The sequence below is a fragment of the Polyodon spathula genome, chromosome 6 (genome assembly GCF_017654505.1).
Source record: "Polyodon spathula isolate WHYD16114869_AA chromosome 6, ASM1765450v1, whole genome shotgun sequence".
NCBI lineage: Eukaryota > Metazoa > Chordata > Actinopteri > Acipenseriformes > Polyodontidae > Polyodon > Polyodon spathula.
The window spans coordinates 70,721,189-70,732,778 of record NC_054539.1 but is presented as its reverse complement, the minus strand read 5'-3'; the positions used below and the strand labels follow the sequence as shown (position 1 = coordinate 70,732,778).

The 11,590-nt window shown below is 35.4% G+C and overlaps 1 protein-coding gene across 8 annotated transcripts in view; it reads right to left on the bottom strand.

Annotated features, from left to right (window-relative positions):
* Positions 1–715: 715 nt before the first annotated feature.
* Positions 716–11,590, bottom strand: part of LOC121317554 (myelin transcription factor 1-like protein) — a 112,972-nt gene continuing 102,097 nt past the window's right edge. For 5 of the 8 annotated variants that reach the window (XM_041253617.1, XM_041253621.1, XM_041253620.1 and 2 more), the window contains 2 exons: positions 10,937–10,999; positions 716–3,097 (listed from right to left, as the gene is read on the bottom strand). In XM_041253617.1, the coding sequence (XP_041109551.1) occupies positions 2,957–3,097; positions 10,937–10,999 (204 nt within the window). In that variant the 3' untranslated portion in view covers positions 716–2,956. The remainder of the gene's footprint in view (positions 3,098–10,936; positions 11,000–11,590) is intronic. The other 3 variants (XM_041253624.1, XM_041253625.1, XM_041253619.1) reach the window with 1 other exon arrangement.

Below are 11,590 nucleotides of genomic sequence, written 5' to 3'. Positions count from 1 at the left end.
TTTACCTTAGGGAGATCAGAGTAAAGTATTAGGAAGTAGGAGAATGTTTTCTGGAGCTTGTACCTCGCAGGTTAGCAGGTGGCAAGCCCACTGCGATAAAGCAGCATTTTGATTTGTGGTGTTTTGCTCTCTGTTTTGGTTTCCCATTTGCCTTATGGATTATTGTTTCATTGCTGACAATTCCTCAGGGGGATACCATTATTGGTAGTTGATAGGGAAATCCAAAAGAAAACAAAGCAAAAGAAAACATACAAAAATAAATGTTGTGTGCCTGGGTGGAGTCTCAAAGACAATCTCTGACTCCCGTGTTTTAAGTGAAGCACCCACACACCCTCAAACACCCACACTAAATTTCTTTAATATTTTTTTAACTATTATGTCAGCTGTCTGTCATGGTATTTGATTAACAGCAAGTACTTGAGACAGCTTTCAAGAAAACCGAAAGGCTTATCTTCCCAGAGCACTGGTAAATGAGAAGCGTCTCCATCACATTCATCACACCTTCTGTGTGTGTGTGTGTGCGTGTGTGTGTGTGTGTGTGTGTGTGTGTGTGTGTGTGTGTGTGTGTGTGTGTGTGTGTGTCTCATTTAGCCCAGAAAATAAAAGGATAAAAGTAAGCATTTCAGATTGAAATCTGAGCGGCACATTTATTCTGTCTGCCATGAAAGTGTTAATGCATCAATCAGAGAACTACAAAGACCTACAAAGTGTGGCAACACAGTTTTCTTTATTCAGAGTAAGATGTGTCAACATCCAGCATGACAAAAATTGTACAAAGTTCACAATTTAAAAATGAATTATCACAGCAACTTGTGATTTCACACATTTATAGCAAAATTAAAATGTCAACAAATTCATGCCGTGTAGTACAAAAATAAATTAAACTTCAGTTCCACAGAGAGCACACGTTTATACAAAATCCTGTCTTAATAAATGATTACTTAAATTAACTTAGGAATGAATAAGTTATAATAAATAAACTCTGATGAATTCACAATAATTCATATGAAAATGCAGCATTCTAATATGTGACACCTTTGTGTTCCCTATGTAAATAGTCACAGACAACTTCTGATTTGATATTCTGTTCCACCAGTAGATGAGCAGCAGATTTGTGCTTAAAATCCCTTCCCTTTGTAACGATAACAATAATGAATTCAAAAACTGATACTAGCTATTACTCTACTGAAAGCTTTAGTATATTGGCAAGAAGCTGCAGACACAATGCAGTGGAAAAAGGCATATGCAGGTATGTAGAATGAAACCCTAAAAGGGGGTGGAAAGTACAATATATGAGGTGAGGTGAGCAACAAGCACCTTGCGTTAGCTTTGAAAAGGCAAACCTGAACATGGTAGCTACAACTAATAGCACGACAGAAGTGGGGGCCACACAGGCATGATGCTGCAAAGCCCCACAATAATTACAGATTCGTTTCCCAGCTAGTTATTAAGTCCATTGGGAAAACCGGCAAGTGTTTTGTACAGTGGTTTCAATATAAAGTGCTGCTGGGATTTTTTTTTTTCTTCTTCTCCATATAATATAGCAAAATGAAATAAAAGATTTGTTGTTTTTTTTATTTTTTAAATCCCTGTAGTTTCCATCAGTGATAATGTAATCTAAACCATAGTGGCCCCTAGCAATTATTTGTTTAAATTCTGTGTCACATAGCAAGCAACACTGGAAATTGCACACCTCCGTATATTAAGATATATACATATAGGATAAGTGCAAATAGTCTACTGGCACATTTGTGGGGACAGTGACCCTGTAAGTCCCGCGCTGATATATTTTTTCTACTTTACAAAAACCCATCTCCTTATTATTAAGCTCTCAAGTACAGCTCTAGTTTCTGTAAAAACATCAAAACATGGAAACCAAGGTGTTCCTGTGCAAAGTTGTACATAAATAAAGTAAACTTATATAAGCATCTTTAGCTTTTAAAATGAATGTCCATGTTTATTTTTTTTGTTTTGTATTAAAAGATTGATATAAAAATTAATATTTTACATATAGTAAAAAGATTCATTTTCCACTATGCTATAAATAAGAAATTGCATATACCCAAACTGTTTATGTAGATTGCATCCCATATCTATCAAATACGTGATTTACTCTTTATCATATATTGCATTAAACATTAACTGACTCAAACTAGTAATGTTTTGACTAAAATAACTAATGCTACAAGCGATGTTGTCTAATGGTTCTATTGCGACTGAACATCACTGTCTGATTAAATGACATTCGGTATCTAACAACACAGAACATTAGGTTATTAAAGTCATAACATAGTGCTTTGTAAATATTGGGATTTCCACCATCAAGTTTCCGTGTCATGATGTTTACAATAAAACTGAAACATTCGTATATCTAGCCATTTCCTTTTCATACTCAATTCAAATCTCATTTTAAATGCCACCACTGACCATTTAAAACAAAAGTCAAATATTTTCAAGCATTTTTAAAAAATAAAGCATTTTACAACCACTTCTTGCTATTAAACAATCTGCGCATAAAACCCTCCAATGAGGAAGAGGATAACAATTAAAACGTGGTTGCTCATTCCATTTCTCTCACTCTAAGCTTGCTGTCCAGTCCAGTAATTAATACTAAAATGTTTCTTCACTAAACCATTAAAAAGAACTTAGAGCCTATTTTTGTTCTGCTTACTGTTCAGAAATATACACTAAAAATGTGCATACATTAGCAGCTATAAACATTACATGGCATATCACACTAGGTCAGCTCATATGAAAACGTACAAAATGTGAATGTTTTCAAAAACTATTCTGCGGTAGCTATTTGTAAAGCAAGACAAAAAAAAATCATTATGAAGTCTTGTAAGCATAACACTTTTTTGTAACAGAAATAAATATTTAACACTGTCCGATAAATTACAGCAGCAAAACACGAGGCATCCTTTTTTTGAGCAAGTCTTCTTCCACGAACAAGTCTTCAGACCTGAATCCCTTGTACTGCTTGCTTTATGTTTTCCAGTAGGGCCTTGTTTTCAGGACTCTGATAGTGGTCTTGGTTAGTGTACATGTCTGTCAAAGTGGCCACGTAAGCATCAAAATTCTGTTCGTTTATTGGCTCCTGAAAAAAAAGAACATTGGAACAACATGTGTATTAGTAAATGTAGACAGACTTGATTTAGGCACATCAAAATGTGAGTCTTATTCACAAAGCTTTGCCTCATAAGTTATTTAAAGACATAGCTCATGAGTAGGGCTAGAAGTTATCTTTGAAGGCAGTAGTGAGGATTTGCTACCGGAATTATCCTCTTATTGTCTTCAGTTGTTGACTTTGATTTCAGTAACAAATCAGACATACCTATAAAGCGATTAAAAACAAGTAATTGGTGTCACATTGTTGTTGAATCCTGCATTGTATAACATTATAAATTATAAAGTTACAACCACAACTAAGGTGTTTTGAAAATGAAAGCTAATTCCAGCACGGTGCCGCTACATTTTAAAAGTTTCATGCAATGTGTTACACTAACTGGTTTGTTCATAAATATGTACGCTCCCACCCTATCTTTTCACTGCAGTTTAAATGCTGTACAATTTTGAAGAAATTAACTAAGCAGTGATAACAGAATAAGGGATATCAACCAAGATTAAACCATGTTGGGTTAATTTGATTAAACAGTGACATTAGTTAGCTATGTGTGTAAGTTTTATAGTTTTATGGTGCAACATAAACGTTAAAGCACACAATAAATACGAGGATGCTGGCCGCCAAGCCTCATCCTAGCCTGATGCTACAACACCGGATTAAAAAAAAAATGTTATTACTATTGTATTGTGAATGATGACAAATAGTGGATCATTATTTACCATATGTCGCACTTACTTACATGGTATATATACGTATGTTGTATCACTCTAGTTTATTATTATTATTATTATTATTATTATTATTATTATTATTTGTTCATCTCTAATAGTGTTATTACTATTGGTGATTATAAATAGTAGTACATTATTGAAGGATCCATGTGTGCCTTGAATACTACATGTGTCAGTGGCGGAATGTTAATCTTATTATTCTATAGTTTTTACTTATTTATTTTATTTCCAAAAAATCCACTTTTACAATATAGTGGGCATGTTTCTGTTATACTGGCTAAACCTATATGTGATTCCACATGCAATTTGCCTTATTTTCAATGCTAAGGCTTTCTATAGGCTTTTTTTTTTTTTTTTTGCTATTAGTGTGGAGAAGTTGAGAACTTTTATAAAGTAAGGGGAAAAATGGTGCCATTATCATATAATACTTTTTTTTTTTTTTTAAAGAAAAGTGACAATACGCGCTCAAGCGGATGCGCACACACACACCACTACATACATGTGTATGCGTATGGCTCGAGTATATATATATATATCGTATATATATATATATATATATATATATATATATATATATACACACACACACACACACACACCGCGCGCGCGCGCACACACACACACACACACATACATGTGTATGCGTAATGGCTCTGATCTGTTGTACACCAGACTGCAATGCCTTATTTTATTAGGATTGTCTCTGTTACTGTACTTTTCATTTACTGTGCAATGGATGGGAGGTTATTGCTTTGTTTTTGTTATTGAACTCCTCTGTTTTCTTTTTTATATAATGTAATTGTATTTATTTCTGCTGTTTGTGGGGGGCAGTGGTATTTGCTGTTCCTGGTAGTGTTAACAATGGCAGCTGAGTTTTATAACACAGAGAGCAGGTTAGCAGCCTCAGGTTTGGGGAGAGGCTGGTCTAGGGGGAGGGCGGGCAGGACTCTGTTCTATGTTTTCTTTTTTCTTTGCCTCTCTATCTTCTCTGACCTCTCATAGTACTTTTTCGCAAGGGGATGAGGGACTACTGATTTCCATTGACAGTTTGGGTGCCCTATTACAGTTTAAGAATATTAACGTTTCTTTTTTCTAATTCATGGCACCCACTACTGGACTAAACACTAGTAGATGTTCAATTAATTTTGTTAGCTGGGATGTGAAGGGGCTGAACCATCCTGTGGAGAGAAATAAGGTTTTAACCCATCTACAAAAACTTAATGTCAGAATTGCTTACCTACAGGAGACCCAACTGCACGCTTCTGATCATTTTACTGTTCGAAAGGGATGGGTGGGGCAGTTATTTCATTCAACCTTTCATACTAAGGTTAAAGTTGCAGCAATTCCTGTGCACAAAAATGGGCCCTTTGCTGCTTCTGAATCTAATGGCTCCTATGTTATAGTGACAGGCAAGCTATTGGATAAACCAATGATCTAATGGGTGCTATGTTATAGTGATGGGCAAGCTATTGGATAAACCAATGATCTAATGGGTGCTATGTTATAGTGATGGGCAAGCTATTGAATAAACCAATGATCTAATGGGTGCTATGTTATAGTGATGGGCAAGCTATTGGATAAATTAGTGATCTTGGCCGATCTTTATGCACCCAACTGGATGACACCCAATTTTTTTTACAAATTTTCTGTCTTCCCTTCCTGAACTTCATACTCACCAACTGATCATGGCAGGAGACTTTAATTGTATTTTAGACCCCTGTCTGGACCGCTCCACTACAAAATCAACTTTACACTCTAAATCTGCTTCTATTATTCATTCCTTTCTTGACACTTACAAAATCTCACCCATGGTGTTTTTTTATTTCCTTCTGCAAGAGAGTATTCTTTTTTTTTTCCCCGCAGTCCATCGCTCATTCTCACAAATTGATTATTTTCTTTTGGGTAATAGACTGCTTCCCTCTTTGGCTTCCTATAAAAATCACAGCATAGTAATCTCGGACCATGCCCCTGGAACTTGCATTTACTGTCAATACCCATCTCGTTGTAGGTGGCGCTTTAACTCTCTCCTACTGTCTGACACAGAATTTCTTAAGTTTGCTTCATCACAAATTGATTTTGGTGGTCAGATAATCTCACACACAACTCAGGTAAATAAACATTGTGAGGCATGACTTTCCCAACTGACTGCATTGACTCCTACCCTAATCTTTATAAAAAAAAAGACAAACTTTGCAAACTGAATTTAACCTTCTTTCTACCAACCATGCTGAACAACTTTTGCTTAAATCACGCCATGCCACCTATGAATATGGCAACAAAGCCAGTTCTAACTCCTCCAGTCTGCTGCTTCGCACTTGATCACTGAAAGGAATACACAATCTGGTTCAACGGATCAATTTAATATTAATAATGAATTTAAAAGATATTATTTTACTCTTTACTCCTCTGAAATGCCTATGAACCCTTCTCTGCTTCTCATCTATTTTGAGGGTCTTGCTGTACCTTCAGTTGGCCCTCAATCTAGAGCAGACTTGGAAGCAGCATTCTCATCTTGTGATGTTAAACAGGCCATCAAGGCAATGCAGAGTGGTAAATCTCTATGTCCCGAATTTTATAAGAAGTTTTCTACTCAGATATCTCCACTACTGTGTTCAGTTTTTGCAGAGTCTCTCTCACATGGCTCTCTCCCACCTACTCTTAATCAGGCAACAATTTCTGTATTACTCAAGAAAAATAAAGACCCTCTTAATTGTGGTTCATACCACCCTATTTCACTTTTGAACGCGGATATTAAAATTTTGGCAAAAGCTCTGGCACATTGTCTAGAATCAATCCTCCCTACAATAATTTAATCCAATCAGACAGGTTTTATTAAAGGCAGGCATTCTTTTTCTAACCTACGCCGTGTTTAGCATTCTTTACACTTCCCATACTCCCCCTCTTCCTGAAAACCTTATCTCCCTAGATGCTGAAAAAGCCTTTGTCCGAGTTGAGTCGGATTATCTTTTCACAGTTTTAGACAAATTTGGGTTCGACCCAATTTTGATATTATGGATTAAATTATTAAATTCCTCTCCTATGGCTTCAGTCAGAATCAATAACGTTTACTCTGAATACTTTCCACTGCACCGTGACACTAGACAGGGCTGTCCTCTTTTCCCACTGCTTTTTGCTTTAGCCAATGAACCACTGTATCTCCCTCCATTGTAATCAGGCTATTTGGGTCGTGACACATGGGGGGTTGACTTTATATTTCTGATCCCAGTCCCTCTCTAGCTTTAATTATGGATACTCTGACTAGGTTTGGTAATATCTCTGGCTACAAGATTAACCTTCAGAAAAGTGAATTGTTCCCAATTACAGCTTTCACTTGACACAATCCTCTTCAGATTGTACTTTTACATAGTTAGTGATCTGTGTTACACATACATGTAAAGACTTGTTTAAATATAATTTTATGTCACAGATTTCCTGAAGCTGGAGAAAATAAAATATACCATGCGTGGATCTACTCAAAAGTGTTATACAGCATGGCAGCCATTCATTTTTTACTTTGACACGGTCTCCCTCGACTCCACCATTCAATGATTATTTCTGCTCTCTGTTTCTGTCTTTATGTCTCTCCCTCCACTTTCCTTTTTTTAGTCTTACTATTGCTGAGCTTATGTATGCTGTATGTTCCTTTTTACTATGAAAATTATAAAGTATTAAAAAAAAAAACAGGAGAAATATGCAAGGTAATGATAATCTATTATAAACAGAAAACAGGTAGATAAAGGAATGCACCTCAAGATTGTATTTCGTCTATTATTCTCACTGATAAAACAAGGAAGCCATTACTTGGATCATGGTAATGTTATAGCTATTGGAGCCTCTCACATAGCTACATGGGCGGTACAAACCTCAGTCATCTACAAATCAGGAAGCTCTAGCAATGCTTGCCCGCTTTATGAAAGATAATGTAAAAAACTAATACCGGTATTTATATATTCACTCAGGGTCAGTCATATGAACTGCAGCGTGAGGTATCAGAAAAATACTACTGCATGCAAAAAACTTAACTTCGATCCTTGCTCATGAGGTAAAACTTTGTGAATAGGACTCACTGTAGACTCTAGTTTACAACTAATCACTTAAGGTACAACATTTCACATTTTTTAAATGCCCTGATGATAAATAACCTTTTCCCTGTCATTGTCTTCTTTTCACATTGTCAAACATTGCCAGTACAGTGATCGAAGACTATTTAAGGGTGACTTCCAACATACACATGCAAATGCAGCCCACCAATATACAGCTATGGTCAAAAGTTTTGCATGACCTACAATTTTAGGATTGAGACATAATTCTGACATTTTATTTAACATCATGTAATCAAAGAAAGTCCAAAATGATATTGCTAGCCCTAATAGTAGTGCAGTATTTAATGTTAGAGTTCGAAATGTCAAATTCTTCAAGTTTTGTCAGTTTGTAATTAAGTATATGGAAAACTACAAAGTGGTATGCAATTCAATATGTAACGTATTCAATATATAATGTAACATTATCCAGTGGGTTTCATGCGACTTTATAAAGCAACATTTGTTAATTCTATAGGGTAATACAAAATGTTTTGGCCAGAGCTGAAGTTTAAGGTTACACATTAATAAGGAATATAATAAAACCTACAGTGTAAGTAGGAATGATTGAACCTAGTTGTTTAAATTTAATGTTCATGAAAAGAACTAATGGGATCCACAGCTAACAGTCATTTCAACTAGAAATGTATTTTCATAGTGTATGATATTAAGAGGCACATTATAGGAGATACAATTAAGAATAGACAAACAAGGCTCTAATCCAAACACTAGCTGTTTGTTGAAATAATGCTGAATGATGCTATAGTGATTTAATTTACCCGTTACATTTTTAGCCCCTAAAGAAAAAATGTCTGCTTTTCAGATCTTTAGGCATGTAAAGTGAGGCTGCATGGTACATGATCAAAAGGGGTAGGTGTATTAAGATGGGCCGGTCGCAGCGCAAACACGCCACAATTAGCATTTTCATTGCGACACTTAGCAAAGTACATATGATGTTTTATGAACTAAGAAAGAATATGTTAATGAAACGAACTGCAATATATTAATTATATATAGATAATATATATAATTATAATATATATAGATATATATATATTATATATTATATATATATATAATTAGGGTATCAGATTTTATAGGGGGCCCCCACCTTCACCCTCAAATAACTGTGTTTCTATCAAATAGCTTTTCATAATCATACAGTAGCCCCTCACTAAACCAGATATGTTTGTCTGACATTATGAGGTGTTGGTTTAAAAAAAAAATGACAATGCAATTGCACACATACATACATTTATAGTGCTCAATGTATTTTAAATGTATAAATCACTGTGCTAAAATAACACCAATGTGTTTTGGGTAGGCTACACATTACATTATGACAGAAATGTAAATATGTACAGTATGCCTATGCAGTATGCAGTACAGCAGGAAAATCAAATGAACACCCAGCACAGTTTTTTTTTTTTTTTTTTTTTTACTTTAGCCTGTAGGCTACTGTTATGGTAACACAAAATAAATCATGCTGCTGCACTGCACACATTGGTGTGCAAATAAAATAATATTTTAAATTAAACTAAATGATTTTAGCGGGTTTTTATTATTATTATTATTATTATTATTATTATTATTATTATTATTATTATTATTATTATTATTAACTTGGCAGCCTAGACAGTTAACACACAACAGATCATGGTGCCGCATTGACAAGTTATGATACTTACAGGAGGACAGCAACACATTTTGCATTATACCACTAATCTTTAGTAGCCTATAAGCCAAATGTATACTGTCTGTTTTTATTTTAGTTAGTCAGGGGTTCAGTGCTAAATTGAACACAATTACACCTGCACATTAATGGAATAGGTGCATTTCCTATTCCTATCCTACTCAAAATGAGCTGGAGGGGTTAGCGGTGCATGCTTGAAGTGTATTGCCACCAACACGTTGGGAAAACCAGAAATTTCATAGAAATTTGTTTTCAAGGCCTGTAAGTACACCCTGATTTTAGGGAAAAATAGGTGTGTGGCTGTTCACCTCAAAAATGCATTGAGAACAACTGGCAAGGCATAAGAAAAAAGCAGACTGGAAAATGCCAGCAACAATTGCGACTGTTTAAAACATGCTTTCAAAAGTTCTTAACAAACTGATGCATGATAAGTGTCGCAACTGCCTTGCAGCATTCGTACATCTCATTATAGTATTTGAGAAACTGTCTCCGCCCCATTTTTGTGAATTTATGCAGGAATGGCCATAATTACATATGTATCTATGTTTTAACCGTAAACAGAAACTGCTGCTACAAAACATTCCCTAAAAAGTCACAAATAGAATTGCGCTTGTCTAATACATTTCACCCAAGACTTCCGACTCATTTGCAACTGGTTTGCGACTATTGTGACAGGTGCAACACTTTAGTAAACCTACCCCAAAGTGTGGCTGCATGGTACATGATTTTGACAGTCTCTACTACTAAGGGACACACTACTAAGGGATTGGGTACAAAACACTAGTAATCCAGTCTGGCGAACCTTTCATAATTCTCTTATTTCCTCTTTAATTAATGCTTGTTGTTCAAATGACAAATAGTGACTCATCTAGACTAGCTGGACAGTACCAAGAATTAAGGAGTAATTTCGTGGAGCATTATTGGTATATTCATAACAACAGTAAGCGAAGCCCTCAGTGCAAGTACTTGGTAAGTCTCCCTTTAAAAAGCATATTTGCAGTTCCTATAGGTGTCATTTTATTAGGCGTTCTTGTCCCAGCTAGGTACCATAGTCACTGGTCTCGCCTTGTCAAGTGAAAATTACGTTCTATATGCCTACTGTTAAAGCCAGCCACTTAGCAGGAGATGACAAGTTCTTGCACTGATAACTTTAACTATTATTTCACAGTTTAAATAGGAAGGAACATCTCCAGACAACCCAATAGATATTTAAAAAGTGCAAAATAGAAGAAAGATTTATACAGAAAAAAGAAGAAATGAAAGCGTAAAACAAAAAATGATAATCAGACTATGAAAATTATTCTCTTACTCTCTGATGCAACTGTAAACAGCTGTTATTTCTAAGGGGAGCCTCTTTTTGTTGCAGCGGTTTCTAAGGGGAAAGGTGTAAACAACATTCTATTAGCCTGGTAATACCATTGGTGCCAATTTCACAGGGGCTGCTGGGCTTACTTTTAACACTAGCGGGCAGTGTTGTATGCAGTTTTAGAAAAAAACAAAAAAACAAAACAACATTTAAACAAAACTATAAAAACAAACTAATAAATAAACACAGAAAGAAACAAATTCAGAAATAAACAAATGAAAAATGTAGATTTCTACATTGGTCTATTACCAAAGGATTAAATCCAGCTCAGCACACAACAGATATGCATTCAGATGGCCTCCGGACCTATTGGTAAGTGAGGTGTATTCATTTGGGTTTGTTCTTTTCACATGGGACATGTCTTTGATATCTAGATGAGCAGGCCTCACCTTGCACAAGCAAATAACATCAAAAGAAATATATACTGAGGGTGGCTTTGACTGCAGTGGCTTTTAGATTAGATTAGATTTTTGCGTTTTTGTACCAGCATATTAAAAACCCTGTTCACAGTGGCTCTATAGGGAGTAATGTGGTGTTTTAAGGTTTGGGGGGTTATAAGGGAAAATCAAAATGGATGCTTATGGAAAAAGCTCTTTT